Consider the following 17,775-nt stretch of genomic DNA (forward strand, 5'->3'; position numbering starts at 1 on the left):
ATAGTGTGCTTAATGAAGTTCCTCCTGGCACTGTGGACACATACAAGTGGGTCTGTAATTTCACACTACTCTCTCTCTCATGCAGCCATCCATATTGTTGCCCACTTGATCAACATCGAGCGGTATCATACCAGCCAGTCAAAGGAAGCCGGAGAGTTACAGAATAAACTTTCTGGCCTTGGCAAGAGCCCAAATGAAAGCTACTTGAACCCAATCAGGACCTATGAAACTGTAAGCTGTCACTTCTTGGTTTTCCTCATCTAAAAACTTTTCCTCTGTGGATTCTATTGTCGGTAAAACTGTATTTCAAAGCCTTTTAACCAGAGCGAGAAGGTGCTGCCAAAGGTTAACCTCAATTTCAGCTGAAAACACTTACTCAGAGCTGCAATTTTCAGGTTACTAAGCTCAAAGAAATGTCTACAGTATTTTAATTAGTTTGTCAGGAGACAGATGGGAGGGGGAATAAGGAGTGTTGTGAATAGTAGGCAATGAAATAAACCTGCAAAGAATTAAAAAAAAACCCTAAACTAAACTATCAGTACATGGAACAAACACAATTTCTTTCCAGAAAGAAAAAAAAAAAAAAGAAACCAGCAACAGCACATAACAATATTTCTTTCACAGTTGCTGTTCGTCTCTCCCCATGGTTGTGCATTATCTTCCCAATCTGGGGGTCAATTCTGCCTTGTTAACATGTTGAGTGTGGCTGCCCAGGGAAGAGCACATGCAAAAGCACCTGGAGGCTTTTGCTGCATATAGGAGACTGTGCATGGGGAAGCTAGTGTTGCTGTGTGCTCTTCAGGGCCAAGTAGGACTACGGGCACCTCAGCTCTGCAAATAAAAGTTTCTGCTTCCTTCGGGGAAAAAAGTGACTGTCTCCTTCCCACTTCTCACAACAGCACTGTAAGTTCTTCCTTATATACTGATAACATAAACAGAGCCTTTCTGCAAGGTGTGCATGTAAAACATGCTAAAGTTAATCAGCTTTTTCCTTATGCCATTATACTATATATCACATTTCTGTTATATGTTTGCTTATGTACATTGTTATATACTGCAGGGTTGAAATGGTCCTGGTGAGATTCCCACACATATTGTTTCTGCTCTTTAGAAAATTTCCACATAGCCAGCATGCACTAAAGACTAACTGAACACCATGGAGTGGGGCTCTTTCAGTTAGTGGCGTGCTCTACTGAAACAAGAAACAAAGTGAGACAATGGCTGGACAGCCATCAGTAGGATTTGATAGTACTTTTCAGTTAGAAGACATTTTGTCCTGCTTTTTCTCAGTTCCTTTCCAGTATAGACAGTGTGATTTTTGCATCTTTCAAAAGAAACAAGTAAACAGTTCTCAAATTTGAAGAGATCATGAAAATTAATGGTCTCAGTGATATGAATATAAAAGTCTTCATGCTGATGTTGACAAAGCAGTCAGGTTTATTTAAACAGGACAGTGAGCCAAGGACCCAGCTGCAGAATCTTTCAGTACACCTGGTGCCCACTCTCACCACATGCATGTGAGGTGTTCCCCAGGAACAGAAAAAAGCTCATGGGTCTGAACAGGAACCTACCAGTATACATTTGTTTCTTCACTAAGCCCATGGTGATATAATTGTGAGGTAGGCCTCTAATTAGCATTAAGATCCTAAATACCCTTGAGGAGGAAAGCTAGCATTTTTTGAGATCTTTTCCAGATTTCTCACAGTAATATGCCCTACAATTACCTTTCAATTCACAGCCTAGATTTTACTCTAACCTCTAATATTTGTATGTCTTTTATCACTCACTTGTGTCTCAGTAGCTACACTCAGAATTAATAAATTATTAAGGAAAGCAAATAAAAGATTGCATCTAACTTCAGAAAGTTCTGAGCGCAACAATTCAGGCTTTCTTTTCAGTTTTAACCTACCCTTGTAGTAGCAATGTACTAAGTGTCTTTGACATTTTTCCTTGTTTCATCTCAACATTCAAACTAGCCACTGTAGTGGAAATGTTCAAAATATCACCTAGATCAATCCTGTTAATATGTAATAGGATCTGAACACACTCTTCAGAGGCACCAATTTGAAAATGTACTGTGTGCTGTCAAGTGTGAACATTTAAAAGAATGATTTTACTGTAAAAAATGACTGTAAAAATGGCATTGTGGAATTTTACCACTTCTAGGATTTCCATATCAAATGAGTGCACATTACAAGTAGAATATAGGGCTTTTTTCCTCCTAGTGTATTAAGCTGTAGAATCAACTCAGGATCCAGAAGGCATGCTGAACTCCTTCATTCCTGTACATCAGCACCAGGAAAACAGATATATATGCCTCGCAGGCCAAATGGAGACTTCATTTATCCTCTGTTGGCATATTTAGCTTTAGTTTCATCTTGCATGTGAGATTTTTACTGCTGTTCTTCATGATTTGCACTTTATAACTGTGATCAGCATCTGACTTTTGTGTTCAAAATACATCTTCGTTCACACTTCTGTATATTTTTGTGGGCTTAGACATGTAACAGACCTATGCTGATGTCTGTGAGTCATGAACAAGAACAACATGATCTAGCCCAGCATATTAATGTACCATAACTAAAAAGCATTAAAAAAGTAAATCCAAATATGTCTTTTAAAAAATAAACACAAGTATTATCCAAAGTATCTCCAGGTAAATGTGAGGAGCCAGCAGGGCTACAGGCTTGGGGAGGAGTGGCTGGAGAGCTGCCAGTCAGAGAGGGACCTGGGGGTGTGATTGACAGCTGGCTGAACAGGAGCCAGCAGTGTGCCCAGGTAGCCAAGAAGGCCAATGGCATCCTGGCTTGTGTCAGCAATAGCGTGGCCAGCAGGGACAGGGAAGGGATCTTACCCCTGGACTCGGCACTGGTGAGGCCGCCCCTCGATTGCTGTGTTCAGTTTTGGGCCCCTCACTACAAAAAGGACATTGAATGACTCGAGCGTGTCCTGAGAAGGGCAACGAAGCTGGTGCAGGGTCTGGAGCACAGGTCGTAGGAGGAGCGGCTGATGGAACTGGGGTTGTTTAGTCTGGAGAAGAGGAGGCTGAGGGGAGACCTCATCGCCCTCTACAGCTCCCTGAAAGGAGGCTGCAGAGAGCTGGGGATGAGTCTCTTTAACCAAATATTAAGCAATAGGACAAGAGGGAATGGCCTCAAGTTGTGCCAGGGAAGGTTTAGACTTTTAGACCAGATATTAGGAAGCATTTCTTTCCAGAAGGGGTTGTTAGGCTTTGGAATGGGCTGCCCAGGGAGGTGGTGAAGTCCCCATCCCTGGAGGTGTTCAGGAGTTGGGTTGACTTAGCGCTGAGGGATCTGGTGTAGTTGGGAACTGTCAGTGTTAGGTTAATGGTTGGACTGGATCATGTTCAAGATCTGTTCCAACCTAGACAATTCTGTGATTCTGAGCAGGTAAATGAGCTATGCTGTTTAGGTAAAAGAGAGCATGCCTTTTTTATACACCATTTCAGGCTTGCTAAAAACCCACAAACTTTGAAGTAAAATAAGCACAAACAAGCCCCACACCTTTATGGTTGCAGGTGTCTTAGCACCTCACTTTATCACCCTCACATGAATAAGCTGGTTTCTAGTGCTGTTTTACTTATCACATCTCTAGATTTCTCATTTCTCTATTCATTTTCCTTTTTTTCTGAGACACTTTTACATAAGCAAAATAGATAAAAGTACTAATGAGACTGTCTAATTTCCTCCTTTCAATTCCTGAAAAAAACTAAGTGGCGGCAAACATTTACACATCTGTCTGGGATAAGCCTGAGTGGAATTAGAGCAGAGGGATGTTTTTCCATGCTTTTCTGTGGTAAAATGGAGCTTTGCCTTGACTCCATGTCTTGTTCTGGTTTTGTTCCTAAACTGAAAATGCATCTTAATTTTGGTTTCATATGTAATAGAAGCAACAGTAACAACAGTAACAGAAGTAGTAATAATAAAAAATATATATAACAGCAATAGCTACTAGCATTAGTACTAATGATGTATTCTTATTTTAGAACACAACAGGAGAGGTACTAACCACCATAGCTGGAATAACTGGAGTTGTGATAACTGTGGCTTTAATTCTGATCATTACTTCATCCACTGAGCTCATCAGAAGATCATGCTATGAGGTGTTCTGGTATACCCATCACCTCTTTGTGGTTTTCTTCATTGGTTTAATAATCCATGGTATGGGGTAAGTGTCTGCATAAACTATATGGGGTATACATACACAGTTTGAGATTAAACATGATTCAAATCTATAATCCTGTGCTTTTCTATTAACAAACTGCTGAGATCTTTGCTTGGAGACAGATTGCAAAATGAAAACATTTTGAAATTAAAACACACCACTTTTCTGAGGACTAAAAGTGTGTTGTAGTTCTTTCATTCACCCTTCTAACATCTTACAATGTGCACCTTATCAATCCATCAGTCTGAACTTTCATTCCTGGGAACTGGGGGCATTACAGATTAGGAATCAAACCTTTTGAGGTACAAATTAATAAGGAATAGACCTTACACTCACAGCTCTTGTAAGGCATTTTGCAAGAGAGTTTGTACAAGTCTGACAAGCTTTCAGCATGTCAGATACCCTACGGTGGGTATCTTTGTGCCCATTCTCTGCATCCATAAATGTAAAGTGGTTTTGACCTTTTTTGTCTGTGGGGAAAAGAACCCCAAATTTCCTTACCATAGAGAAATACTGTGCAGCAGCAGTAGGTGCTATATTACAAACCAGGTTTAAATGACTACAGTAACAAACAACTCAATCATAGAACACCCAGTTGGAAGGGACCTCAAGGATCATATGGTCCAACCCTTCATGGCAAAAGCATCGTCTAAACAAGATGACCGAGCACCCTGTCCAGCTGAATCTTAAAAGCGTCCAATGTTGGGGAAACCACCACTTTCCAGTGGCTGATTGTTCTCATGGCGAAAAATTTGTCTCTTGCATCCAGTCAGAATGTCCCCAGGAGTAACTTGTACCCATTACCCCTCATCTTTTCCCTATGACTCCTTGTAAAAAGGGAGTCTCCATCTTCTTTGTATCCACCCTTTAAATAGTGGAACATGGTGATAAGATCTCCCATAAGCCTTCTCTTCTCAAGGCTGAACAAATCCAATTCTCTCAGCCTTTCCTCATATGGCAGGCTTCCCAGTCCTTTGATCACCTTTGTGGCCCTCCCCTGGACCCTCTCCAGCCTGTCCACATCTTTTTTTTGTATAGAGGAGAGCAAATCTGAACACAGTATTCCATGTCCTGCCTGACAAGCACCAAGTAGACTGGGATGATGACTTCATCTCTGCTGGTGATGCCCTTGTTGATGCAACCCAGTATCCTGTTGGCTTGCTGTGCCACAACAACGCACTGTTCACCCATACTGAGCTTGTTGTCCACCAGGACCCCCAGGTCCCTTTCCACAGAGCTACTCTCCAGCCAGGTAGATCCCAGTCTATGCTGCACTCCTGGATTATGTTTACCCAGGTGCAAGACCTTACAACTCTCCTTATTGAACTTCATAAGGTTCTTGTTAGCCCACTCCAGCCTATCCAGGTCTTCTTGTGGGGTGGCTTGCTCTCCTGATGTTTAAACATAAACTCAAGTTTATTACTAGTCCAGACAGGTGGCTTTTACAGAGAGGGATGACTGCCAAGTTGCTGATAGTCTCCCTGTTCCTCAGCACAAGAGGAAGGTCCATCTTCTTGGTACAGGGCTCTGGTTCTTACACCAAGTGACAGCAGAGTCAAGGGAGCCTCCCTAAGAAGCTCAGGGGCTGATAAATCCCCTGTCTATGCAGAGTGACAGCAAGAAGATGCCTAGTGCTGAAAATATTTCCATCTTCCATTTCCAGATCCACTGACATCTTCTACTTCTTATCCATTGTGTGCTTTCCCTCATTTCCTTTTCTCATTTCTTAGTGACAGTGTTAATATGAATCTACAGTGGTACATCTACATTCACATGTTAATTCAGATAAGGAGTGCAGTTTTGGGGTAAATCTCATGGTCCTCCTCTTGTAGGATTGGTTCATACCAATCCCTGGACTGCATAACACAATCCCAACAGAGCAGCACCCTGTTGCCCCAGCACATCCCTACCACTACCCCATTTATGAAAAGGAGTCAAAACCCAAGGTTTAATCCACTTCCCAACTCTTTCTCCTTCCCAGATGACTGAACAAAACTCACTCGAGCTTACCTCCTTTTCTGCCTTTCTGTCTGAACTGGTGACAGCCACTGACACTGCCATGTAGAAAAAGGCAGCACTTCTTATCTCCTCATCTCTTAGACTAGTGGGCAGCACAGGCTAACATTGTAGAAACAGAGTAAGTATGGGAGGGAAAATTCAGAGAAACAATATGAAACAAATAGGGTTTCCCCATTAAAATCTTCCTTCACTACCCATAATCAACACCAGCTGAAACCCATTTAAACTGAACAGTCAGGATTGATATGTTTGGGAAAATTCACATCATTAATATTCTCAGAAGTAAAGAAGCTAGAATTTAATATGTTTAGAGAGTATACATCTAATTACAGTCCTCCAACTTTATTTGCAGCTTTTAAAAATGCATTTAGAAAGCAGCAAAAGAAAGAGAAGGTCTGTCACTATTAAATTTTATTATTTTACTAAACAATACCAGATGCTCATATACAGAGGAGGTCAAAATGTCTGCTCCAAAGAACTTAGAAATCATTCTAATTTTGTCACAAACAGCACAATGTACAGTTTATACACAAGGACTCTCCACACTTCAGCTGCATCAATATATATCAGCACTATAATACACTTCTTGCATTTGGTCAAAAAGTCTTGGCAAAGCTAAAGGAAAGGTAATTTGAAGAGAGACGAACAGGGCGGAAATGGCCAGTTCTTGAATTTTCAGTTATCACTGAATCTGCATTCAACTACTAATGAAAAACCTACAGATGCACAGAAACCTGGCAAAGAATCACATCACTGATGAACATTTTTGTTTTAAGTCAGCTTGTCCGAGGTCAGACGCCTCAGAGCCTGCTGCTTCACAATGTCACTTACTGTAAAGATCACTACTTGGAATGGGAGAACGCCACTCAGTGCCCTTTGCCACAGTTTTCTGGCAACAAACCTGTGGTAAGAGTGATGTTTGTCTTCTGTTTTTAATTTCATGTCCTTCCTTGGGAGGCCCAATAACTTGGGGAGCAGGGGGCTGGAGAGTATGCTAGTGACCGGCACTTAGTGTCAGGTTTAGAGAGTACTTCCACATTTCTTTTCCATGACCTCTCCCTGTGCATTAAGATAGTGATCCTGATCCCATCTATAGTCAGTATAGACAGGTACAGATGAAGCGTGATGTATAAAAATTGGTGTAGTTAATAATAATTTTTATTTCTGGAATATCCTTTAGTTAGGCAACGCTCCCTTTGAAGGGTATGGATTTCAGAATTGTACTCTATTTAAATCTGTTGTTGTACATTTATTTTTAATTATTCAGTATCACAGCCTCCAAGTGGAAACCTTACACGGGTAGAGATACAGAAAATACAATGGAACAATAAAGCTAGGGATGCAAATTAATGTTATTATTTTAACTAATAGTACTTTAATATGGATAATCTAAATACCAGGGGAGAATAAGTTGGAGATAAAATTATGTCCTTGCTTTGGGGTACATGCTTCATATTGTCCAGCCTTGATGTCTTAAGTTAGGGAAAAAGGAAAGAATTTGAAACAATGAATTATGAAAGGGAAAGGCAAAAGGCAGGAAAAATGTCCCACGGAAGGGTGGTTTTGCTGCAACAAGATTGCAAATCCACAGGGGGTAATTAAGTAGCAGATTTGTACAGTATGTCAGATGTCTAGCATCCAAACAAAATCATTTAACATTTACAGCTCAAGATTTAGCTTGCTCATATGCAAGTTTTTGTTGTTTCTTCCAAAAAGAGAAAACATACCAAAGGAAATCCTAAAGTAGAGGAGAAAAATTAGCATTCAGTGTCTTGCAGCTCTTTTAATGGCTGACATAGATTTTTCTTAAACTAAACTATTGTTAGCCACTATCCAACCCGCATATTAATGAGAAAATGAATGCCTCTCTAAAAATTTCAGCTACAATGTCGCCATAAAAATCAATACATGGCTACGCACCATGAATACAGACACAAGCTTGCTTCCAACAGCATGTCTTGACATTCATTATCATAAAGCTAACTGGAGAGAACTTCTACTTTTCTGTGTTAAACCTATTTTGCCACACTTTCCTGCATACCCAAGGCCATACTTGCAAAGTCATATTACTTTAAATGAATTGTGATAATACCATATGGCATATAGATCATCTCTAAGAACAGTGCTTTGCTGGATGGGTAATGTGCTATGGTGTGATACCTGCTAGACACTGCAGATAGATAGCACAAATTCATTCAGAGGCTAAAAAGCCATGGCAAGGCTTGTGCAGTGCTGGCAGGGCAGGCACAGATGGGCTTGAGCAGGGAGGGGACAGTCTTGTGCACAGCTGGGACTGTGTGGGGTGACACTGGAATGCATGCCCTGCTGGCCACAGCTCTCATGGGAGGCTACCAGGGCAGAGCCCCTCTCTGTCATGCCACATGTGCTTCACTGCTCCATATTTCAGCAGGTAGGAGCCCAATCTGGCTCCTACTGAGGACAATGAAGCACCTCTGTTGCACCCGAGGCATTCAGACTTTTATCCTCACAGCCTCTCCTGAGCCATCGCTGCCCCATCTCAGTTCATTCTCATTACAGGAGGAAACACCACTCGGGCAAGAATACTGATGCCTTGATTAGCTGACCAGGAGCTGTGCTGCCTAGCAGCCCATCCCTCCTGGTGGATGGCCTGTTGTTCCAACCCAGCCAAAACATATATTGGATCGAACGCTCCATTTCACTGGAGCGATGGCACATTTGAAACCTTAGCTGAGCTCTTGCACAGAGTAGCCTGCAACTTGAACATTCCCGTCACGTGCTTTTATTTACAGGTAGCACAAATGGAAGGGAGGAAAAACAGGTCTCATCATTATTGTGGCTTGATATATGCAAATATATTCAAGATGTGAAATTACCCACTGTGCAGAGACACCTGTAGTATTTAGGGACAACAGATATGTTGAGTTTCTGCTTTAACTGAGAATCTTCTGGCTTATGCTGGTTTCTTCCCATTATTAAATCATGCATTTTTTTAATTTAATTTTCAAGACTTAACCTTGGGAAATTGCCACTCCATCCTCTTAGCACTTTCTAAGGAAGCCACAGAATTTTATGGCTTGGTTCTCATAAAAGATACTTTATAACCCCTGTTACCCAGCTTGTGGAGCAAAGTCAATGTTTCAGCAAGTAAAGTTCCTCTTTGGAGATTTTAAAAGCCAGATGATTGTAGAGTCTTCCATTTGCTACAATGAGCTGTGTAATTAACAAAACTGAAAATAAAACAGGGTCTCTTCTAGGGAAAAAAAAAAAAACAAAACAAAAAAATAAACCCAAAAAAAACCGTGAAGATTCAATTAAATCTAATTATCTTAGCTATCAGTGCAACACAGTAAAATCATCAGCTAGTATACTTGAATAGCCAAGTATCTTTGATTGTATAGTGATCAGTACATACGATTAGCAAGTACAACCACAGCAATCATTTGCAATACTTAAAGTATGACCAACTTAGCATCCTAGATCAAAAAAGCACATTTATTGATACAGAGCTGACTAATGAATTAAATGGAAATGTATCCTGTTGCTCTAATTGAATATTTGGGACAATGTTTTCTCAGGCAGCATCAGAAAACTCACAGCTGACAATAAAAGCTGTTCTTGTCTGACCCTTCTGAAATATTTTAGACTTTGAAGAGAAAAAAATAGTAAGGCTATAGGTAATATTGTATAAATGCATACATCTATATATCTTCAGGTCCGATGACATCTATATGTAACACCTAAATAGAGTAATCATTTTGCCTTTTAGTAGGAAAAGATTTTAAAGGACTCTTCTTGGCCAGAATACAGATAGATATTAGCACTGCTTTTGGAGTGTGTCTGTGGAGGAGTCCCATATGTCTCTTCCACAAGAAAGCCAGAACTGCTACAGTAGCAACAGAAATACTCTCATGAAAAAGGCGAACCAAAAATCACAGAAGAGAAATCAAATAATTTAATTTTAGGCTACTTGCTGATTTAAACCAGAAATGCAAAACACTTTTGTAGACATTCAGATAAATGTTATTTCTTAATATGCAACTTTCTACAGGCTTGGAAGTGGGTTTTATGTCCTATGGTTTTGTACATCTGTGAAAGAATTGTTAGATTTTGGAGATTTCGACAGGAGGTGGTCATTACTAAGGTATGTAACATAGCTTGCATGTCTGTGTAAAAAAGCCATTATGTCAATGACTTTCTTATTTTTTATTGGTAACCTCTCTACATTATGACCTTATTTTTCACTTCTAGCTTCAGCAGCTCTTCCATCATTACCATGGTTTCAGCCAAGTGTTGATTTTTTTTTTTTTTTTTGGTTTTGCATCCATTCTAATAGCAAGTCCATAAGAATATTCCATATGGGACCAAATTTCATTAATCAAGTACCAGACTTTACACCACCATAATGCACAGAGGGTCTTGCTTTTTAATGAACAGAAACCATGTTCCACTCCAGTAAATGCCAGAGACACCCTCAACTGCAGTAGGACACAGTTTTTATTTTCAAATCTGGAGGCTTCCTATGAGATTAAGGGTTATTTTATCAGCATAAATAGTCGAAGCCTCATTATCCTGGTTGTAAATATCTCTGTGTGCTAAGGGCCTATTTAAGTCACAACAGAATGAATGGGGAATGCTGCTATTGAAGAAGCCATGTCCACATGTATCAAGCTGGCAATCAGAACAGATTTGTGTGAGGGGAAAAGTATGTCGGATCAGTCTTGCTACTGATTTCACAGAGTGGTTGTGATCTGAGAATCTCAGTATACTACGTGTGACATCTAAAACTGGCTGCTTGACTGAGATTACCTCTTAACAAAAGTTTTTAGACTTGAGTTGACTTGAGCTCAGTGGGCTTTTTTCTTCTTGCCAAGCCAACAATAATCCCACACATGTTAATTGTGTTACATGAGAGTAAATCTGGGAAATTATTCCAGGCTATTAAGGAATACTTGTGCATAGGGTCTACTAGGATAGAAAGTTGACAAATTATTGAATTGTTACAGCCTTTTCTCTGCCTCACACTCACAAAGCAAGCTGCCCCTCAATACACACTGTATGTGCTCTCAAGCTATTGGGCAGCAACAGCACTGCAACATGCAGTTTAAATCGCAATCTACAAAACATATAAAAATTACTGTGCATCCCAATTTGCATTAAGTTGTGGTTGAACTCAACTAGAAACGATTGCAAAATCACCTGTAATGTAATGGAAACACACAGTTAATCTTCTGAGGAAAATAAAGTAGGTCTTTTTATTATTGTTTAGGTGGTGACACATTCCTCTGGAGTCCTTGAGCTTCACATGAAGAAACATGGCTTTAAAATGGGACCTGGTCAATATATCTTTCTACAGTGTCCCTCTGTCTCACAGCTGGAGTGGCACCCTTTCACCCTCACCTCGGCTCCTGAGGAGGACTTCTTCAGTGTTCACATACGAGTCGTCGGGGATTGGACTGCAGCCCTTTTCAAGGCCTTTGGAGCAGAGGAAAAAGCTTTCAAGGAACTGTGGACATTACCAAGGTCTGAGCAACAAAACATACATTTTAAAATGTTAATTCTACATTTTAAAATAAATGTTAACATTTTAACTTTAATTCATTTTTTGTGTGTTCTTTATGATACAGTATTAGATTGTAGTTCTGGATTCATAAATATGTCATTATACTAAAAGAACCACAAATAAACACAGTCATGAACTTAGGCCAACAGCTACCAAGAAGACATGATGACTAAACCAAGATTTAAAGTCCATATCAATATCTCTGTCGCTATCATCTAAATCCCTAACATCTATATCTACACCTAAAGATACCCATTTTTACAGACAGGTGCTTAAGAACTGAATTAAAATGACACTGGAAGCTATCTGCTAGCTCTGTGCCTATATGCTTATGTTCTGATGGCACCCATCATCTGCCATCCAAAATTTCAGCTTTCCCCTTTCAGTTACTTAGATATTTTGTGGTCCCAGAAAGTTCTGACTGAACCTTACTTTTTTACAGCAGTGTCCCTCAACTCTTGTCTGCAATTTCCAAACCCTGCTCAACATTATCAGGGCTATTGGTGTTCAAATTCTGTATCTGTGGCATCTTAATCCAAGCGAAAGTTTGATGCTTTGTTGTTGCAAGTCAGCAGGGCTCTGCTGAAGTTGATGAAGCCATCCTGACTTACATCAGTGAAGCATCTGGCTCTATACATAATGCATTCAAACCATGGCGTATTGGAGTTTTACATCAAAGAAGAGCCCAGCACAGGATCATTTCAATTCTGGTGGAGTGTGTAGGACCTGGGACCAAAGGGACTATTTTCCCACTGGAAAACTGCTTTTGATGAGGGTGTTCTGGTAAAATTGAACAGTAAAATGTCTTTGTTTCACCACATTTATATAATTTAATGGAAACTGGACATTAAATTAATGGAACATTTCTCTAAAAAGATACCACTGAGCTCCAGAGGCATACTAGAAGGTGGGGACACAGAAGAAAGTCTGGTCCAGTCCTTGCATTGTATCAGTTAATAAGAATTAGAACTGAAAACCTCGCCTTTGCTAAAGGCAACTGAAATGAGAAGTGTGTCATTTCAGCAGAACTGGAGCAAAAATTGTCAAAAAGTGATTGACAGCCAGTGTAAAGAATGAGAAAGAGAAAAATGTTATCAAACGTTGCTGGCCACAATGCAGAGTTGAAATTAACAACACTGTTATATATAAAGACTTTTCTTTTTAATCTTGTTAGGGTGCCTAATGCCATCATTCAGTTGCTTTCATGCAATATATTAAAAAGAATATTTCAATAGTTAAGCTAGCAACAAAGCAGAAACAAGTCTTTTTCACAGGTTTCAATATCTAGATAAACACCAAATTGGTGACTATATTAAAAAATAACATATAGCAGAAACTGAGCAGAAGACATGTAGTAACAATAATAAGGTAAGGTTCTAAAAATAAAATATGTCTATTGTAATTAATAAAAGAAGACTAAAATAAAATGTACGTACATATATACAGGTAACAAAGACAATTAGTTGTGATTTCCGGCCAATTTGAGAGATAAGACCACAGAATAGACTATTCCTGTGAAAATAATCAAGTTCGATATTATGCCTCTTTGGGATTTTAGCTCACTTAATTGCTATTTTAGCACATTGTCCCAAAATATAACTTCTTTTACAGTCAGGAGTACTACACAGTCATGCTTAACAGCAAATGTTTAAATTCTAAAAATAATACAAGAATCCATTAATGTTAGTTTTCAAGAACTAAATATTTGCCCTGTCTTTGCCCAAAGTATAATGTTTCTTTCTAATGAAATTGTGTAGATGGACACAAAGAATATGGAGAATCCAAATCACAGCTAGAAACAGTCTATAGCCCTATTTTCTACTCCTCCCTTGGCAAATGCAATGTAATATTTTTTGTCACTCTGTTTACTATCTTCCTATCTTCCTCCACTCTCTCTAGATCGAATGAATGGGTTGTATATCTCAGTTTCTCTTTCTCCACTTTCTCCTCCCTACTTCTCTGAGTCTCTGTATTTGGCTAAGCTCTCTAGCTACGGCTGAGCAAGGCATCCAAACCAATGATGGGATCTCTGTCAACTGAGGATTTAGGAGCAGACTGACAAGACAAATCTCTGCAAGGAATGGTTCAGAAATAATTGATCCTGTCTTGCAGCACAGAGACAGATTAAAGAATCTCTTGAAATTCCTTCCAGATCATTTTTTTCTCAATCTACTAACAGTAATGAGAATTGCTCCCAAGCCCACATTGAACTACATAGAAAGCTGACCTGAAAGCAGTTCTTAGGAACTTTACATACATACTATAAATTAACTGTATTTTAGAGGAAATTTCGAGTGCTCAAAGAGTACAGGCTTGGACAGTAATCTAAATAACAACACATATTTTAAAAAAGATTATTTTGTTTATACCTGAAGCCAGATTTCCAAAAGTTATCCTTGACTAGCCGTTTCATTTGCTATCACACTTGCAGAACATTTGGAATATTGAAATATGTGACAAGTGACAAGTACAAATGAAAGGGAAAATATTTGTTAGGACTTCAGGTACACTTTAATAAAGCAACAATAGGTTTTCAGGCACATTATGTCCCTATATTTGTGTGCACCATTGCTTGGTGATCCCCCTTTCGATTCCTATTAAAACATTTAATTCTTCCTACATCTGCGTATTGTTCTGTAGTTTTTAAGCTGAATTTCAACAATTATTTGTTCAATAAAGAGCACAAAACAACAGAAAAACTTAAAGAAGTAAAAAAATTATTTTTTTTTCTGAAGATTTGGTGTTAGTGAAGCCGTCTTCCAGAGCATTTGCATTATTTAAAGACAGACTGGACAGAGCACTCCAAAGTACTGTATGTATTTACATTCCATGTCGCTAGAGGAATTAACCTGATTATTTAATAATTTTTTTCATCTCTAATTTTGACCAAAATGAATGCCTTAGCATCAGCAATATTGATTATGGGAGGTAGCAACATAAACAAGCGTTTCTCCTTACACATTTTGCCTTTATGTCAGATACTAAGTACAGTATTATTGCCAAAAATATATTTCTGAAATATTGGTTTTTCAGAAAGAGCTGAGAAAATAGTAGTTTACTTGCATACGATGCCCTCTCTCTTGCTTTCTCTTTTATCACTAACACATATAGAGAACTTTTCAAAATTATTAATATAATCTGTTCCTCTTTACTTTGATATATACAATACAGAAAATAAAGCTCTAAAACAGGATGCTTTTCAGTAATTTGTAATCAAATATGCAAATTCCCCAGCTAAATTTGGACATGCAATTATATGACTAATCACATTTCAGAAAGCCAGAAAATTGCAATTGCATGCTTAAATAGATGGCCAGGCCCCAAACCCACATGGGTACTCTTGTTCTCTCACTTCAGAAAAAAAACAGTTGCTTTGCTATTAAATGTCACCCACTGAAAATTAAATGTGTTTGTAGGGATAATTTGTGTGCGAGCTTAGACATGTCTTCTCTCTTTTATTTTAACAGAAGTTGAGTTTTGAAAATATGTAGCCCAACATATTTTAACCTTTCTGTCATTTTATATGTTGCTGACCATTGACTAAATGTCTTGCTGCTGTAGATTGTCTGTGGATGGACCATACGGATCTGCAACCACAGACGTCTTCCACTACCAAGTGAGTGTGTGCATTGCAGCAGGAATCGGCGTGACGCCATTTGCCTCTGTTTTAAAATCCATTTGGTACAAATACTGCGACCCTAATTCAGTACTGGTGCTGCAGAAGGTAGGTGGGAAAGTTTATTGCTCCATCAAATAGTTCTACAAATGAGCCTATTTTGCCAGCTGAGAGAAGCAATTCAGAGCTAGAGACTCACATGAGTGCTTTAACTCGCTCTCAGAAGCAGTCACTCACTTTCTAGCTGCCTCAGGAGCTGTTGTGGGGCAGGGTGTCCTGAATTCATTGTTACTCCCTGAGGAAGAAGGTAGCCCTAGCTGCAGTGGTTTTAGCAAAAGGTGAAGAATTAGATTTTCAATAGCAAATGGAGATAAACGTGGACTGTCTTTCTTAGCTAGACAGGTAGTTAGAGATCTAGAAGAGGAATTTGTCCTCTTTCCTACCAAAAATAAATCCTGCAAGGTCATCTTAGACAGAAGTGAAGGGCAGCACTTTCTCCTTGTACAGCTGCAGGTTTTGTAAGGGCCCTTTGACTTAGTGTCCTGGTCCAGAATGCTGCATTCAGCAACCATTAGATGCTTTTCTCACCTTGCAAAGTCAGGATATTATCCAGCATAGAAGGAATAAAAAAAGGCATTTAAGCTCTGCATGAGATGCATGTATTAAGATGCATGTTACTGCCTCAAACCACTTTAACTATTTTGTTGAAAAAATATGTTGGGGTCTGTAAGGCATGGATGGCACCAATTAAGTTAACATACTCTTGATTTGCTAACCTGTTATACATCTTCTGCTGAGGATATGTGAGGCAGCACTAGAGGAGGATAGGTGAAGAAGACATAACGGATGAAGTCGAGTGAGGGATAAAAAGGTAATAGAGAAAAAAATCAGCTTTAAACATTCTCTTCCCTATCCACCATGGCAAATGGTAGTTTGTGGACCTAACAGCTTCTTTTAGATCATTTTCCAATGTAAAAGCTGAATCAGGAACTGTTCATTTAGGGACAAATGCTGAAACTGCATTGGAGTGGACAGATCTCTGAGAAGGTCAGTACATATGGAGCTGATTGCAGAACCAAGGGGCTGATCTTTTTAAATGAAAGAGTTAAAACTGGCATCTTAATGACAATCTGCCACGAAAAAGCATCTGGGATTTTAGTAACTGAGGAGTTGAGGACAGGTTCAAAATGCCAGGGGGGATCTTTGAGGCAGAAAAAGCACTGAGAAGGGAAGAAAATAAAAACGAAAATATGTGCTAGATGTGAAAAGAAGTGTATTTGCAAACACTATGACTGTACCAGAAAGATCTTATTCACTGGAAGGAGAGTTATATATGTATATACACATTACATATGTACATTATGTATATTCTATACGTATACAGGCAAATTTATTATTGTCATTGCTATTATTATCTTAAGGGGAAAATAAAAGAATTTAACTATGCACTCAGAGTACAGTATACTCAGGGTGTTCACCTATAGCTTAGGAAGAATATTGGGTAAGTTGCCTGCAAAGATAAATGCACGGTTCATTCTGCCATGTTTTTTTGCTATAAACTCAGTTTTTCTGAATTCCTGCAAAAATACAAAAGTATCATGATTTCTATATGTCCTTTCTCTATATCTTGGCTTCCTTATTGGTGCAGTGGGAACAGTGATGCTTATTTTTCACAGGTGTTATGAGGCTAGACTTCATCGGTGCTTGTAAAATATTTTGAAAGCCTGGATGAAAGGTCCTGGGGAAGTTCACAGCATTACTTAAAAAATTTAGCAGTCATCTTAGTGAGAACGATTAATCTCAGGGTAGCTCCACAATTTTATTCCATTGGTTAAAAGCTTCCACTTGTGGTATAATTACAAATAATTTAATCTTCCTCAAAGTATTCAGCACTCTCTTTCTGCCATGATGAGTACCATAGAAATGTCTATTAAGGAAATAAATAAGAGGTTTTTCTTTTTTTAACAACTTCATTTTGATTTGAGTACAGCTATCATTACGCTTATTGAACTAATATTTCTTAGTGTTGCCCACATACGGTTGAGATATAAATACTCATAGCTTCCATAATGTCTGCAGCTGTATAATTTAAAAAACCCAGCAAATCAAAAGGAGTACACATTTATCTAATTGATTCTTCACAATTAAATAGCCTTAGAGCCTTCATTTCCCTATCATTTTTTGTGATGAGGAAGGGCACTACTACTAGTCAGGGCTGGAAAGTTTCTACTGGCTTTAGTTATGCATAAAATGATCTTTTTTTTCACATTAGTGGTCTCATTTTTCAGATCAATTGCTGCTGAAATTGATAAAATTGTACTGATCCATCAGATGCTAATATCAGCAAATATCCACTTCCTCTTCTACCCTACATAAGGACATAAGAAAGGTCCTACTGAGTGTCACTGAAGAT

General features: G+C 38.9%; 1 protein-coding gene across 1 annotated transcript in view; it reads left to right on the forward strand.

Annotated features, from left to right (window-relative positions):
* NOX3 (NADPH oxidase 3) overlaps positions 1 to 17,775 on the forward strand; it is a 40,379-nt gene that overhangs the window by 11,996 nt on the left and 10,608 nt on the right. Inside the window, exons 5-10 of the mRNA XM_026845479.1 lie at positions 86 to 231; positions 4,007 to 4,188; positions 6,981 to 7,110; positions 10,235 to 10,327; positions 11,453 to 11,706; positions 15,308 to 15,470. Of these exons, the coding sequence (XP_026701280.1) occupies positions 86 to 231; positions 4,007 to 4,188; positions 6,981 to 7,110; positions 10,235 to 10,327; positions 11,453 to 11,706; positions 15,308 to 15,470 (968 nt within the window). The remainder of the gene's footprint in view (positions 1 to 85; positions 232 to 4,006; positions 4,189 to 6,980; positions 7,111 to 10,234; positions 10,328 to 11,452; positions 11,707 to 15,307; positions 15,471 to 17,775) is intronic.

This window comes from Athene cunicularia, assembly GCF_003259725.1.
Source record: "Athene cunicularia isolate RWA chromosome 3 unlocalized genomic scaffold, athCun1 chr3_part1, whole genome shotgun sequence".
In the NCBI taxonomy this organism is placed as follows: domain Eukaryota; kingdom Metazoa; phylum Chordata; class Aves; order Strigiformes; family Strigidae; genus Athene; species Athene cunicularia.